This window comes from Coturnix japonica, chromosome 19 (assembly GCF_054131305.1).
Source record: "Coturnix japonica strain WE chromosome 19, WE-NBRP24, whole genome shotgun sequence".
NCBI lineage: Eukaryota > Metazoa > Chordata > Aves > Galliformes > Phasianidae > Coturnix > Coturnix japonica.
The window spans coordinates 2,001,638-2,018,025 of record NC_140681.1 but is presented as its reverse complement, the minus strand read 5'-3'; the positions used below and the strand labels follow the sequence as shown (position 1 = coordinate 2,018,025).

The window sequence follows — 16,388 nt, the reverse complement described above, 5'->3', positions numbered from 1 at the left end:
AAAAAAAAGCTATTTTCAAAGGTGTTGCAGCTCTGAATTTCAGTACATGCCCAGGGAAAGGCAGCAGAGTGCTGCCAGACTGGATGGAAGCCACCTTTATGTGGTCCTGTGTAGGAAACTTGAGCTTTTTGTATCTTTTCTGTCTTCTCTTGTGGCTGATGTAAAGCTCTACAGCAAATGACTGAAGAGTGATCAGCAAGAGACTGAAATTATTATGAACAGATCCTATTTATTCCTGAAGTTCTTATGCACCTTCATTATGGAGGACCAGATAGAAAACTACCTGATGGCCTCATTGCTGGATTTCGAGTTCCTTTGGTCTGAAGGGATCCACTTCATTCTGAAAGGGTCAGAATAAGATGGCTTAATGTGCCTAAAGCTTTGGCTTTTCTGGTCAGGCCAGACCACTTGCTTCCCCATTTCCTAAGTATGCTGACTTGGACTCCATCCTCAGCTACTGCTGAGTTACTTAGAGCCTTCCAAGTGAGAAACCTGTTGACATGTACATCTTTAGACATGAAGAAGGATGCCTTTATTATCCGTTGAACTTTTGAGGTGCTTATGATGATGGAGTCATACATTCTTGACAAAAAAAATCAGCATTCTGCCAGCCTGGCTACTGGATCCGATTGACAGAAATACACGAGTTCATACACCAGAGTTGTAAGGTACTTGAGGTACTTGTCTTTTTTCTTCTAGCCACCCTACATGTTGTGCAGCCTTAGCTTTTATCACAGTATCACAGTCTTGTGCGAGTTGGAAGGGACCTTAGAGATCATTGAGTCCAACCCCCGGGATTTGAGCCTCATGTGTAGCAGAGCAGCACATCAGCTTCTGCTGCCATCTTCTGTGTCCAGGAGTCCTTCATTAGAAAGAAAGAAAGAATTGCTATCTGTTAACTACCTCGAGGTACTTGCTAGATGAGAACTAAACTTCATCTGCAAATTCTGTTTATTATTTAAGTCGTGTATGTTTCGTGGTTTTATGAATTTCAGGCAGCATTTCTGAGTTCTTGCATTTCTCCTGGCTGAAGCACTTGTTTTTTGGTGGTATGTACTTTAGAACTGCTGTTCTTCAGATGCATGGAAGCTTCTATGCCTCTTCTATCTGCTCAGTACAAAGCACGCTTAAGAGCAGGCTGTGGTTCTTCTATTTACATTAACAGGAGCTCTTACTTCTCTTTTAAAATAAACTGTCATCTGACTATATCGTTGCTGATCTGCACTGTTTCTCTTCCCATCTTTCTTCAGTGTCACAATATTTCTGAACGAATAATGCTCAAGGGAATGCATTTACATCCACTGTTTCTTTGTGCTTTCTTTTTTTATTTAAAAGTGACAGCAACAAAGCTCCTAATGAGTCTTAGTCTTTAAGTCAGCTTCTGCTTAAAACACAGCTCACGTTGCTGGGGCTGAGTAGAGCAGTGCATCTCTTCAGAGGTGCTCTATAGGGACAGCCAGGGCTGCTGCTGGGGAAGGAGAGTTCCATTTTGAAAGCATTTAAAGTTTGGACCTCATCTTTATTCTCTTTGTAGATGCTCCTCTACGCATAGCCCTGAGGAGTACCTCATATAGAGGTGAAAAAATAGAAAAGAGAAGAACTTCTACAGCTGTAAATCAATTAAATAGTCACCGATACTCTGTTAGAGAGCAAACCAAGGAGAACCACGTAGTGAGATCGCTGCGGAAACCTCAGGAGAAGCGAAGAGGTGAAAATGGTACGCGGTTTTAGTTTAAAATGAACTCACGAGTAATGTTGGGAATGGATAATGCGAGTATAAGGCATTCTGTGTACCTTCTGATAAAGTGTTGATTTTTTTGTGTGTGGTATGAATTATAAGTGGTATTTTTTCACTGTTCCTTTGTTGTGGTTTCAAATGAAGAGTCAATACAGCAAAACTCAGACATCTTTTTGCTGTGCTCCTTGGGTTTAAATGTACCTGGTTATGGTGCATAATGTTTTTTATATATAAAAATACAGAAATATTTTAGAGTGAGTGAGAACGTTTTCCTACCTGTTTGCATGTATAATAGATACCCTTGGTTGCCCAAAGGATTGTGTATTTTAAGCCATCTTGAACTTTTTGAGAAGCATGAACTTAAGAAATAACAACAACTTTTTAAAAATCACTTCACTCTATCCTAATTCTTTTTTCAGATACAAATACCTTTTGATGTTTTCAGATAGTTTGTATTCTGTTCTATGGAAAAGTCTCTGGGTGGTATAATTTCACCTCTGTTCAGTGGTACAGGCTGAGCCCTGTTTATCTGAAATCTGCTGTAATTCAAGTAGATAACAGCCCTACAGACACATGAAAATAATTTTCTACATCCCATCAGATTTCCTACTGCATTTTATTTCCAACTTGTAGTGACAATTTGAGCCGCTGCGTTGAGAAAGATGTAAAAACCTGTGCATAGCCTACTTGCTTTGTAACTGATCTTCGTTCAGGAAAGTTGTGGTGTTAGCATTGCTCTGATTCAGTAGAATTCGTTCTTATTTGAGAGTACAGCCTGTAGAGATTAGCAGAGCCTTTCTATGTGCTGCTGGTGATATGTGAGAGAGTGTTCATCCTGATCCTCATTAATCTCTACTACTCAAGGAGATTAAGTGGGGCTAAGGCTTTTTATGTTTCTGGCAAAAATTCCTTTTATAAGAAAATATGATGGGATGGATTTGTGTGAGTGTGTGGTACAGTTTGCATTTCTTTTTGGTCTTGCAAGGCTGTGAGGCTGTTTCTAACTAGGTAGCTGCCTTATTGGGTCATATTCCAGTAGAGTTCATTAGACTTGAATGTGTTTACAAGAAATGAGTTGGGGTAAAATCCACAAACATTTGGAGTTTTCTTCAGGTTTGTTTTTTTTAGGACCATACTGGCAAGTGCAAGGGGAATAAGCGTGAGACTGAGGAGCTTTTTTTTTGGTCATGCTTACAACTGATGTGTTGAGTGATTGAAGAAGCATATCTTGCCCTCTTATGTGCCATAAAACAGATCAGGTGATCTGACCATGCAGTCTTCCATTTCCAGGTGGAAGGATACAGAATATTCCCTACTGTGTTGACCTCAGTTATTGTCCTTTTGCCCGTTTCCTGGAAGAATAAAATGATGAGACTGACTTGCATCCATGTATGTGAGCAGGGAGAAGGAAATGGTCCCCAGAGATCCTGAGCCTGGAAGAACAGGAGGAATGAGGACAAAGGGAAGCCAGGTGTAGCTGAAAGCTTTATAGAGTCCCCATGTGTAAATGGTAGCAGAAGGGAAATAAAGTTTGTTTTCTGCTTTGCCAAACCTGTTCCCTCTGAGGTCTGCATGACGTGGCTGCTGGCAGTGTGCAACTCTAACAGCCCTCGTTAATAACGTGAAAACAAGGAAAATGGGCAGCAAAGTTGCAGGGCTTTGCAAGGCCTGAAAGGAAAGGGACATAAAAAGCTGATGGCTCTTTTGAGGAGATGCTGATGTTTTCTCTCCTGCGTGTTCATCACAGCTGGTAATCACCCAGATGTCACTGAGCATTCTGGTTCTCAAGGTGGGCTGCTTGTGCCACAGCAACATAGCCTTGTGTTGTGAGTTAGGGAAGTTACTAACAGTGTATTATGGGAGGTTAATGTAATACTCTGGAGGTGGTGTTTTGTGACCTGAGTTGGGTTCTTAGCATGTTTTACATAGGAGAGAATTTCTGACAGAAGAGTGTCTTCAGCTGCTTACTGTGATAGCAACGATTAGTAAATGAAATGGCTTTCTGGATGGGTTGGTGAGCAGGCTGATAGCTGAGTGCAGTGAGCAGAGCCCTGGTGAGATGGAAGGCATCCTCTCACAACACACTCTGGTTGCACCTCCTGGTCTTGGCAGTGTCAGGATAACTATCATAAGGAGCTATGCCAATCTAGATATTCTGCTGCAGAGGGCTAAATTTGAAAGAAAGAAGTTAGAAGCAAGTGATGGGAAACAGCACAGACTTGTGTGCATTGCCTGGCAGCAGTTACCTCTAGCAAAGGCTCTGGAGATGTGCTTTGTGGCTGGACTTGGTTGAAAGCTATCACCTAATCATTCAAAAAATATTTTTTATTCCCATAAAAATAGGGTGGGCTGCAGACTGTTCAGTTGGCAATACCTCCTGTCCTTTCACTGTTACTGAGTAGGAGGTATAGACAACTGAATCTCTTGTTCTCTGTTTTTTCTATGGAAGCCCAGTGTTTAAGGAACTGCAGACAGGAGAAAGGGGGGGTGAGTTTTTGTTCTTATGTCAGACTTCTGTCACGGTGCAATTGAAAAGTGAGTTCAGCAGTAAGATTTTCAATTAGAAATCTGAATTGCTTAGCAAACACCCCAGTAATTTCTGAGGGCTTGACCTCTCTATGTAATTAGTAAATGCTAAATTGGTATCCAGTTGGTTTCTGCTGCATGCCATTGTAACTTAGTTATGGGAGAATCACCCTAGGACTTCAGACAGACCAGTTCTGGGAGCTGGTAGTTCTTATGAGTAAGCTTTGTGCTGTTTTTTTTCCTAGTGAACTGGCCGTGGTTAACTGAAGAAACCATGGAGGTCTTTAAGAAAATTAGTAAGTACAGCAGGTGTGTATATCTTTAAAATTAAATTGGAATGTTGTCTAATTTCAGCTGCTAAAGAACATGAGAAGAACAAAGAAAGAAAATCCAAGGACTATGGAAGATCCAAGGCAAAGAAGAAGAAAAAAAAGAAAAAGAGAACTAAGCCTGGTAAAGCTTTTTTCTTCTGTAGAGGAAAATACTTTATCTTCTTTTGCCTGTTACCCAGTTCCATGCTCTTAAGAGAAAGCATTGCAGACTGTCTCCTTCATTTATCAATTAGTTCTGATTTTGTGTCATTAAGAAATAATTACAATAAAATAGTGATTGACAAGATTTATTTCCTGATTAAGGTACACCATTAATGCTGCATGACAGCCGGTAGCACTTATATTGGCACAGAGTAAATCTAACTCTGTAATCAGTGTGTTAATCTAAGTTTGGCCTTTCATTATTTAGTGTATTTGTATGTAAAGTTCCCCCAGTTACAGGAAGTGCAGGTGTCCTGAATTCACTACTGAGTTCCCCTTGCACCAGACATTGACAGTATGTGAGATAGTTGTAGGTCTTCTGTTCAAGTGGTGGGGTTTGAAAATGCTGATGGGTCCTCGTTTTTCCACTGTTAGCCTTGTGACTGCTTAAATCTTCACGTATTTTCAGAGGTTCTGATAATGAGCTCTGTTAAACATGTCACATCCTAATTTTTCTTGGACAAACCATCATGAGGTAGTGGAAGGGGGAGAAAACTGCAGGCAGACTGACTGGATTGTACTGAAATAAAGTGATTAAATTTCTGATTACACAGTGCCCACAGATATGAGGTATTCTATAAGTCCTCATTCGTGAACTTGCTCGATAACTTTACAGATAAGCATGCCATCTGCTTGTCCCTTTTTCCTTGGGTTTTTGAAATGTAGCTGGAAGTGTGTTGGCTTCTCAAGACTCCCTCAAGCTTTCTAGGAGGACCCTGATGCGTGTGCCAGTTGAGTTGGGGTACCTATGGAGGTTAATTGTATTGTTGGGCGCTGTGCCTTAGCTTGTGCGATCTGTAGGTTCACCATTTCAGTGTATAAAAAATGCAGTGTGTCATATTTCTGAGAGTTTCAAAGCAATGCTAAGATCTTTTCAGTAGCTAAGTACAGTAAGGTCAGTTTGCCATCTCTAACCTGTCAGATCTCATCAATAATCTTTGGTATATCCTCCAGCGCTGAAACTGCAGTGCTATCAAGTGATTGGCACCAGAGTAGTGAGAAGTGACTTTCCAACACTAACATACTCCCCCTGTATAAAGTGTCCAGCAACATGTCTGGGGGGGGGCAGATTCTCAATTTTGTCAGTTAGTACCAGAGACAAGAAAGTTATGTATTACATTCTGTGTTACAACATAAAAGCTGCAGGGGATTTCCAAGGCACTGTCTCCTTGGCAGGGGGTCAGCATGGTTTTCGTTTGGAATGCTGGACTGTTAACTTTTTCCTTTTAGGCAAAAACATCCAAAATAAAGCTTTCTTGGGATGCATGGTGATGAATCATGCTCTTCTGAATGCAGCAGATTGTTGGATCTCAGAATGCCATAGTCAGAAATACCTGGTTTTAAATGAGTTGTTTAAATTATGCTGCTTAGTCAGGAGGAAAGGCTTGGTGGTTTGTTCCTTCAGGAACATGACAGCAAAAGAGGTGGAAATAGTTTTCAAGGTGAGGTCAGGACAGCACATTTCAACTGCTTTTCCACCAGTGTATGTCCTGGACTGTTTCAGTTCTTGTTCAGTCATCAGTTGCGTACGTTCACATTTCTTGAGGGACAGATCATACTGAGCAGGCTCTTTAATTGAGATTTGCAGCCCTTTTACTAATGCTAGGTCTTTAAGACCTGAGGCTAGCATTGCAGAATTTTGTTCTCTGAGCCACAGCAGCTGAGAAGCTCAGTGACTCTTGGGCATGAAGATTCTTCTCCTTTCTCAGTATACAACTTAGTAACAGTTCAGTTTACTAGAGTGATTTGAGGTGCATGCGGTGACCACCATGAGCAGCCTTCTGTGCTGTACAGTTTTGCTGATGTCCTTGTTCTTTAGTGAAGGAACCCTACAGACTTCCTGCAGGTAGCTCGTATAGAGGGTGCTGCCTCTCTCTGCACACAGCCAGGTTTGATGTATGGGCCAGGACATGACAAGCTTGTGCTTCAGAGAAGCTGTTCTGGGTGTTTTCTCTGCATGTTCCTGACCAACTATTCCACTCAAATATCCCATTTTGTCTGTAGGCTAGGAATAGAATGCTCTGTCTCCTTTGTAGCCCATGACACTGGGAAGGAAACATGTATGCTGTGTGAGTAAGTGGGGTGTTAGCAAGTGGCCTCCAGCTAACAGTGCTTGTTTAGAAGTGGCTGTAATGCAAAAACATAGGTAGACACATTCAGCCTGCAGAATAGCTGGATTTAACCAGTGTTTTCAGCCTTTCTACAGTCAGCAGTGAAGGAAGATAAAGCTGTATAAGGTTTTGTTGGTTCGTATGGTATCTTTCTTGCCTCTTGGTTACAAATATTTCAGCAGCATAGTGAATCCTTGAGTCCTGGCATGCTGAACTGGACACTCTGTGAGTCATAGGTGCCTCTTTTTATAATGTTTTTCTTCTGTCTTTTTTCCTTGACCACAAACTTCTAACAATAACAATACTTACAATTTTACAGATTACTCTGCTGGTGAAGAAAACACAGATATTTCACAGGAACTTTCTCCTGAGAAGTCAGTTGTCACAAAAAGTATTTCTTCAAATAAATCATCTGCCCACCCCAGCACGTTGCTGCAGTGCTCTGAGTCTGGACACCACCGAGGAAAATCAAAGACAAATGGTAAAATCACTCTTTGGCTGTTCTTATGCAGGACTGTGTCTTTCCTTTGCCTAACCTGACCAAACTGAACTTTATTTGGCTGCCAGAGCTGGATGTTGGTGCCTTTGCTGTTTGCGTTGTCTCTATTTCCGCAGAAGTTTTAAGAATATTTTCCTCTTGCTTTGAGAACTCACTAATTTTGCACCTTTTTGCAGCTCCTTATGAGCTCTATGATAATTGTTCAGTCATTACATCTGTTATTTTTTCCTAAGGTTTCCTTCAAAGTAATAATTCAGAGTTAAAAACAGATACTTTGCAAATTGTAGGGGATGTGTGTTGTGCTTGGGACACCACTGGCTGTAGTTATGTGTATTATTCCACATCTGAACAACTGCATGCTTTTCTGACGGCTCTCTGATCTATGTAAAGAAGCTCTTGAGCAGATGTTAGTGACCTCATCATATTTATAAACAGAGCTCAGAAACTGTGGCTGCTGTGTTCCAGCTTTCATGATCTTTTAGTATCTCAATATTTGCTGTTACAAGTTAGTGCAGTAAAAAAGACAGTTAATCCTCTCTTACTACTCTCAATGCTCGGAAATTGCCACAGTTAGCCTGTTCTGCATTATGTCATGACAGTTAATAAACAAATTTGATGTTCCTTGAATTAAGAAATGAACAGACACGTTTGGAAATGCACATGTACATATCCAGGGTTATTTGGGAGTTTACTGACCTTTCTATAATTACCTGGTATTTTATCTGTTTATTTTTTTGTATAGAGGAAGACACCATGAGTGAGTCATCAATGGACAGCTTACTGTGGAGCGACGACGACTGCAGTCAGGATGTTGATGTAACCACAAATCCTGACGAAGAAGCTGGAGAAAGTGACTTTGAGATTGTTCGATGTGTTTGTGAAGTAAAAGAAGAAAATGACTTCATGATTCAGGTAAGCGTTTGGCTTTTGTTATTTGTGCTTAAGGTGGAGGAAATCTGTGGAAGTCTTTAATGGTTGGTTTGTTGCTTGTTGGGGTTTTGTGTTTTGTTTTAGAGAGATGCAAATCTACAAGGGGGGGAAAAAAGTGACTGGAACACTTCCTGGATTTAGAGAATATACATTTTAAGTTAGCAAAGTGGAGCTTTTTTTGGAAGCAGAACCGCATTCCTCCATTCAGCAGTGTTCCCTGTAGTTCCTAATCTGCATGAAGCCATCTGTCCGTTGGACTCTTTGTAAACTGAGTGTACAGGAAACTTGCCAGCCACAGCAGTGTCTGTTGTCTGCCCACTTAACACTGGTGATTAAAGGTCTCTTTGAAACTGCCCTCTCTGTTTACTTTTACTTAGTCATTCTACCCAATTCCTATTCATCTCAATCAAGGAAGTTTTTTGGTTTATATTTGACTTTGGCTTTTTATTCTCCAGTTTTTCTCTTGCTGCTTGTGTGAGCTGTGTGATCTCCTTCAGAAAGTCCCCTTAAGCCTTAGAAGACACAGAAAAAAACAGCATGCAGGGACTTGGTGTGTCATGCTCTTGATTGAGATTTTCATAGTTGCTCTTCTGAAGATATGAGCTTTATTTGAGGAAGCTTCCATCCTTTTCTTTCTTGTTGTGGGACCTCAGTTGAAAGAGACAGTAGTGTAGCTGTGGGGTCACTGCAGATTTTAAGGTAATTATTAAATTATTTTGAAGTGGTTCTTTATTTTTGAAAGTGTCATGACGGTGTCTGGATTTTATACTTTTGGAGATTGCCTGATTGTCTCTGCAGGTCTTGTCATAGGTTGGTGGCAGGTGAGCTTTTTATCTCAAAGCAGCAATGATCGCAGTGTTTCACAGGGTGGCTTATCAGTGTGTTAACGTCGTTGGATGAGATTGCATGTAATGAGTGCTTGACAGGGAAGTACAATGTTTTTTAGCCATTTAAGCTAGGTGTTCCATAAAGCATCAGCTCTTCGCTTCCTTTGTTTTCCAGGCAGATACTTCAGGTGTCCTGTTAGTGGAAGGGCTGTTGGAGAATTGTCCTGGCAGCAGCAATTGCTCTCGAGCTCTGCCTGACAGAGTATGAGGCTTGCACTGTTCTCTTCACAGCTGTGCAGATCCTTGGTATTCTGTTTCCGAAGGCAGGCTGACTTTTGAGCCATGTTTGTTTACTATAAACATTGCTGGAAGTTATAAGTGGGGCTAAAAATTATTTGACTGGCACGTGAAGCCCAATCTGCAGGTTTTGTATTCACTTATCCAGGCATCCCGTTGTTAATTTTTTTAGGTTTAACCTCCCTTGATGCAGCCTGGGATATCTGTTAGCATATTGCTGTGAGCTGAGTTTTTAGTGTTCAGAACTAGGAGGAGCGGAGTATCAGGCACAGCCTGCCTAGCAGCCTCTGCTCGTTTCTGGTGGCCCTTGTTGCTTGAGTGGGGGGCAGAAGCCTGGTAAGGGAGTGCACTGTGTGGGGTAGTAAAACTAACTGTGTGAAGAATTGGTGGCTTCTGCAGCAGGTCTAAAGAAACACCTGTTCTGCCCTGAACATCAGCAACCTTTTCTCCAATTTTCATAATGCTGCTGGGCTTGGGTTCTGTCCTCGGCAGTTAAGCTTAACAATTAACTTGACTGAGTGCTTTTCTTTGGTCTTTTCTTTGGTACTGATTTAATAGATGAGTTGCTCAGGAAGGTGCAACACCTTTCTTGTAGTGCTTAGTTCATTCTGACTACAGTTTGCATCAGTGTTGGATCCTGATGCAGGCTGAGATGTGCCTTGTGCCCTGGGTAGGAAGGGAGTGGTGATGGGCTGTGCCCAGAATGAATGAACGTCATCTGGGAGTAGAGGAGGAAGAGGAGAAAGGAAGCTGTTGGCCATAATGGCAGGCTGGCTGCTTTCAGAGGAGATGGCTCTATGAAATATGGAAAGGCATAGACTGGACTGTGATTATTCTGGCAGTATCATCTCAGAGCTGGTCTACAACTGGAGAATGCAGACAGGTGTCAACTAGGGCAGGACATAGTCTAAGCATAGCTTCCTTGTAAGGTTCTGTGAGCTTGCTTTGAAATCTTTTATCAGTTGCCTGGCCAGGGGTGTTAACATGGACCTAGAGAACAGACTCTGGGGTCTGTTGCTAAGCTGGGAGGCAAACGTGCAGGCAGTAGGAGTTCCCTCCTGTGTCCCAGCGGGGTGGTTATTTCATTGCCCGACTTACAAGGTGCAAGTGTGACCAAGTCCAGGAGCTCCCTTCTCATTTTGTAGCAGGTAGGCTGGTTTTCTTCCCCTCTCTTCTTTTTAGGACATCGTCCTCTGGCTCCTACGTATCTTCTTTGTGAACAGGGAATGGTCTCTTAATCTCTCCGGAAAGCATCTTCCTGCTTTAGATCCCCTTTTCCATTTTGTAAAGCTAGACACTATTAGTCCCGTTTTTCAGAAGTCTGTTTCTCGCTGACAGTTTCTTGTGTTTCAGTTTCCTCCATGCTTAGTTAAAGCAGATGATATACACAGAAGCTGGTGGTGCCTCCCTGTCTCTCTTGGCTGGAGGAAATGCAGTAGATGAGGAGAAAGGTGTTCATTAGGTGTTGGCCAACACAACTGAGGTGCTTACCAAGCTGCTGTTCTGCATGTCAGTGAGGAGCCTCTCAAATCACTTGCAATTGCCATTTTTTCATTTGAGCTCATTTGAAAACCTTTGTCATTATAGCCGTGGTCTCTGCATTAAGCTTTTGGCTTGTTCACCATGATTGTGTGCCCCGGTGGCACAGTGGTAGGAATGCCACATTGCAACACCGAGGCCCGGGTTCGAATCCCCTGTGGCGCAAGTGGTAGAAGTGCTGCTCTGCTACACAGGAGGCTCGAATCCTGGGGGTTGGACTCGATGATCTCTAAGGTCCCTTCCAACCCGCACGAGACTGTGATACTATGATGATGATGATATAACGATTACCATCTACAGTTCCACTGCTGATGGAAGGAGGGACTCTGAATGAACACCATGCAGTTTCAAATTAAAAATGACTTCATATTCTTATGTGTGGTTTTGTCTCATGTTCTGTTGGCCTTTAGGCTGCTGTTATGGTTTGGGCTGCTTATCAAGGCCAGAGGGGGGAAAAGAAAGAGGCAGAAGCAGGATGTGTGGGTGTAGTTGTTCCTGCCCTGACACTGCAAATATAAGTACAGGGATTTCATGGTAAATAGTGTAACTGCACTAAAAAGTAATGCCAAAGTGTACTCAGTATTTAGCAATAAGGATAAATGTCAGAAAGTTCTTAAAAGCTTTAGAATTTTTTCTTCTCTATGAATAGAAGTACCTTTGTGGAAGTGGATGAAATGGTAAAGGTGCAGTGAAGCACAGGGTTGGCTACTTCTGTGTATCGTGAATATCCCTTTGATTTTACAGTTAAGGTTATTTGTTGTTTTCGGAGGAAAAATTTGAGTTAGAAAACTTGGTATATTTTTATAAAGCTTGATTTTATGTTGTTTGCTGTCCTTGATAACGTATGCATGCATCTCCAAAAAGGTTTTCATCTCTGAAGGGAACATTTTAGTACTTCTCAGGATCTCTGCTTTGATTGCATAATTTGTCCCATCTCCATAAATGGTGTGAAAAATGTGGGAAGGACTGTATTGGCATTGCAGTTTGATTCTTTAATGTATTGGTTTGAAGCTGCAAGGGAAGGGGAGCTGATGTACCTTGTTTTTTAACATGCGTAGATGATGCATCTCTTAATCAAAGTAAATATATTGAGCTCCATTGATGTGCATTTCTTTATTTTAACAGTGTGAAGAGTGTTTGTGCTGGCAGCACGGAGTCTGTATGGGCTTACTGGAAGATAACGTACCTGAGAAATACACCTGCTATATTTGCCAAGATCCTCCAGGTACAGAAAGTTTTAAGTGCCGCAACCTTCCTATGTATGTAGAAGCTATTAGTTTAATATGCTTCTTTTGCAAAGGTTAAAGCTTGGGGTTTTTCTTTTGCTTTGCTAGCTGTGAAGAATTTCTTACTTCAGTAATGAATTTCAACTTTCTCAATCTGTAATTGAGCTCGTGTGAATGTACGAGTCAATGTTGTGGAATTACAGCTGGACAGGAATGGAAATCAATGTTTAACTGTGTCCATCTGAGTCACATTTGTCAGTAATAAGAACTGAAGTTGATTCTACTGCCTGACTACAGAAAACAAATTGAAAAACAGGAAAATTCAGTTTCCTTATGATTAAAATGCAGGCACCTCTTAAGGGACATGGCTGCTACTTTCTTCTAGCAAGGCCAGGCTTATTTGTTGATTAAAACATATCAGCAAGAGGTCGCTGGTTCTCAACAGCTGATGTCCTTGACTTGTTTGGAAGTGGCTCATCTATAAATATAAATTGGATTTATTGTGGGTAGTACAGTCACAGTTGATTAAGCAGTGTATTTTCTACTCCTGAATAGTTTAAAATGTCTCAGCTCATCTTATGCAGCAGATAAAAACTGCCTTTCTGACATGGGTTGTTTCTGGCTTCCTTCTGTGTGTTATAAAATGTTGCTGAGTGTGGAAATGGATGAGGTTTGGGCTTGTGTCCGTGCTTGTATATGACAAGATGCCTGAGTTGCCAGCCTGCCTCATCACAAACCCTCTTAGCTTATGTCTTGGCTTTTGACTTGCCTGTGATGCATTGAGTGAAAGGGAACAGTCTTGGGCTGTGTGCAAAATATATAGTATAGGTATATAAATAAGAAAAGTTTTGTTACCCATAGCTTTATTAAAATACCAGAAAGCAGACTACAAACCATTAAAGTAGTGGGTTGGACACACAGAGTTTAGGTGCTTATTTGGATTGTGATTGCTGCTTTTCTTGACAACTACATGCTCTTGGGGCACCTGAATTGTTTGCTTATGGCTAAGCAGAGTTTGTGCACTATAACATCATTTGTACTCATAGCAAAGGAAGGACTCTGTGGTTACATACAGATATCTTAGGCAGTTATAATAAATGAAACCTTTAAGATTATAATTATTACTGCAGCATTTTGCACCTAGGAATCTAACTGCTTACTTTCAAGATCCTTTACTTTGGATTTAGTTTTGGACCCTTGCATGCACAAGCTGAAGCTGTGCCATCACACTAGAACTTAATCAGAATGCTTTCCAATGAAAACCAATTACGGCTAACATTTACTTTGATTAACAAGTTTAATTGCTTTCCTTCTTTTTGCTTTGAAGCTCCTGGAACTTTTATTTGTTGTTTGGACTTGATTTCCAAAACAGATAGAATTTTAGTCCAGCATTTTGACTGCGACCTACAAAGTGGATTCTCAGTTTCAGTGAACCTTTCCTTGTCCTGAAGTGAGCTCACATGGAATTTATGAATCTGCAAATGGTTATGCCTAATTTTAAAAGTATATTATTGAGTAAATGCCTTATTTAGGAACTTCCCCTGTTTATATTGTCTCATATTGTCAGAAGTAAAAGCTTAGTATAATTATACTTAAAATCATAACTCATTTTAGATTCTCCAGGTAGGATTTTTAAATGATTTGTGTTCAGGTAACATTTACCCTTGCTTGAACATAATCAAAATATTGTTTGTTATATGACAGATGCTTTCAAGGAATAGGAAACGTGAGTTGTTAGAAATCTCTCCATCTCTTTAGTGCATTTACACGAGAGAGAACTTTGTGTTCACAAGTGCACCCTCAAGTAAACAGTGCCATGAATAGTCTTTGGGTGGGTGGAATCATAGAATGGCCTGGGTTGGAAGGGACCTTTAAAGACCATTGAGCTTCCACCCCTCTGCTGTGGGCTGGCTGCCCAGGGCTCCATCCAGCCTGGCCTTGAATGCCTCCAGGGATGGAGCTCCCACAGCGTTTTGGGCAGCAGTGCCAGGCCTCACTGCCCTCTGAGTAACAAATATTCTCCACAGTTTTAACCTAAATCTCCCCTCTTTTAGTTTAAAGCCACCCCTCTTGTCCTGTCAATATCAGACTGCTTAAGCAGGGAGGAGACTGACTTCTTATAACCACCCTCAGGTACTGGAAGAGGCTGCACTGAGGTCTCCCCAGAGCCCTCTCTTCTCCAGGCATAACACACCCATCTCCCTCAGCCTGTCTCCGTAGCAGAGGTGCTCCAGCCCTCTGAGCATCTCCATGGCCTTTTCTGGACCCACCCCAGCTGATCGACATCTTTCTTGTGCCAGCAGCCCCAGGACTGGACACAGAACTGCAGACAGGCTGTCACAGGGCAGAGCAGAGGGGACAATCCCCTCCTTGCCTGCTGCTGTTGGTGCAGCCCAGGCTGCAGTTGGCCATCAGGGCTGTGAGCATGCATTGCTGGCACGTGCCTGGCTTTTCATCCACCGAGACAGAGCAGATAGCCTTCATGCTGTTCAGATAACCACGAAGTTTTAAAACTCAGGGGTTTACTCTTGTTGACCAAAGTGCATTTGCAGCTGAGAGCCTTCCTGACACACTAATAAACATGGGACTTCTGCTGGAAAATGAGGCCTTTTGGAGGTGTTGCCTCAAAGCATCCAATACTGTCCTGTGCTGCTCAGTGGCAGCATGCTCTTTGGATTTGTCTTTGAGGCAGACATCTGGGAGCAAGTGTAGGTTTCCTTTATGTCTGTGGGTCTGTATATCAGGCATGATGCAGAAATAATTGTGTTGTTATTTTTAATTACCTTCCAAAAGATACATCAGCAGCTATGAGTAATTTCTCTGTAGGGTATCCAGTTTCACTGTGCCCCAGGTAACAGCATGGCCAATGATATTTCCCAGTGGGTAGGCAGTGCCATCCCCTGGTTTCATCCTGCTGCCTCCCAACTCTTGATTTTTTCAACAAACCCCTGAGTGCTGCTGTTTTATAATGGATGTTAACCCACTTGTACTGGAGACTTCTCTATGCACATAGTTCTGAACTGTGCTCCTGTAACATCTCTGGCGTTGTAGGTGCTGTGGCTGGGGCAGTGAATGGGGTGTTCTCAGTGCACTGAACTGTCATCAAAGAACATCTTCTGCAGCAGCACGGTTCAGGGGTGGGGGGGAGGTTGGGCTCTTGTTGGTTTTCTTTATGTTCATTTTTGTTTACTTGTTTCTTGTAATTTTGTAGGCTTACCAAGTTTCACTCTTCTGTTAATAACTTCTTTGCTGTCCTTCAATTTCCTTTGCTCATGCACTTGCTGTTTAACAATTTCATTTCAGCTTGTTGATAATCCGACCTTTTAAGCTAGAATTAACATTATTGATAGTTTAGTACTGGCAAATTCTTCACCAACACATCAGTGATTCCTTTTAAATTTACATTTGAGTGGCTGTATTAATATGTGCACAAAACTGGCAAAAAAGACCAATTGTCTGTTGCGGCATTTCTGTCTGCAAAGCTGTATCCATCTGGCTTTAGGTATAATCAAGGATACCCTGCTACAGTCAATGCATTTCTCTGTACACCAGCTGCATGTTGTGGATGTTCTGTAGGAATCAGGGTCTGAATGCCCCTGGCTTTTACAGCTGGGCCAAGATTTTCTTGACCAGGGTACCATTTCACTTCCCACTTACAGATTCTTACATCTCCAAAGTTTTGCCTGCTGTCATAAGATGGTTGTTGGTGCTACTTATAAGAGATAGTACACTGCGCAAGACGGGTGATCATAGTTACCACCAGTAATGTTAACGTGCTGTAGTTAATGCTGCATTTTAACACACTCATTACTGTTGCTCTAGGTCAGAGGTCCAGCTTAAAGTACTGGTATGAGAAGGAGTGGCTGAGTAATGGCCACATGCATGGCTTAGCGTTCTTGGAAGAAAATTACTCCCACCAGAATGCCAAGAAGATAGTAGCCACTCACCAGCTTCTTGGCGATGTACAGAGAGTGATAGAAGTACTGCATGGACTGCAGCTGAAGATGAGCATACTGAAGTAAGCAGTGTTTAAGTATCAGTTGACGTGTTCTCAACGTGAATTAGATTTCAACTAGTAGAAAAATAACAAGAAATTCAGACTGACTTTTTATGTTTCTCTGCAGATGTACGCCACCGTAGTTTGAATTGCTAATGTTGTCTT

General features: G+C 41.8%; 1 protein-coding gene across 31 annotated transcripts in view; it reads left to right on the top strand.

The window, feature by feature from the left end:
• The window catches only part of PHF20 (PHD finger protein 20), a 60,225-nt gene that overhangs the window by 35,992 nt on the left and 7,845 nt on the right, over positions 1-16,388 (top strand). For 19 of the 31 annotated variants that reach the window (XM_085519482.1, XM_015881314.2, XM_085519474.1 and 16 more), the window contains 6 exons: positions 1,535-1,717; positions 4,619-4,717; positions 7,228-7,389; positions 8,150-8,319; positions 12,126-12,225; positions 16,049-16,244. In XM_085519482.1, the coding sequence (XP_085375608.1) occupies positions 1,535-1,717; positions 4,619-4,717; positions 7,228-7,389; positions 8,150-8,319; positions 12,126-12,225; positions 16,049-16,244 (910 nt within the window). Of the gene's footprint in view, positions 1-1,534; positions 1,718-3,028; positions 3,528-4,509; positions 4,718-7,227; positions 7,390-8,149; positions 8,320-12,125; positions 12,226-16,048; positions 16,245-16,388 lie in introns of those variants that run through there. The other 12 variants (XM_085519485.1, XM_085519479.1, XM_085519486.1 and 9 more) reach the window with 4 other exon arrangements.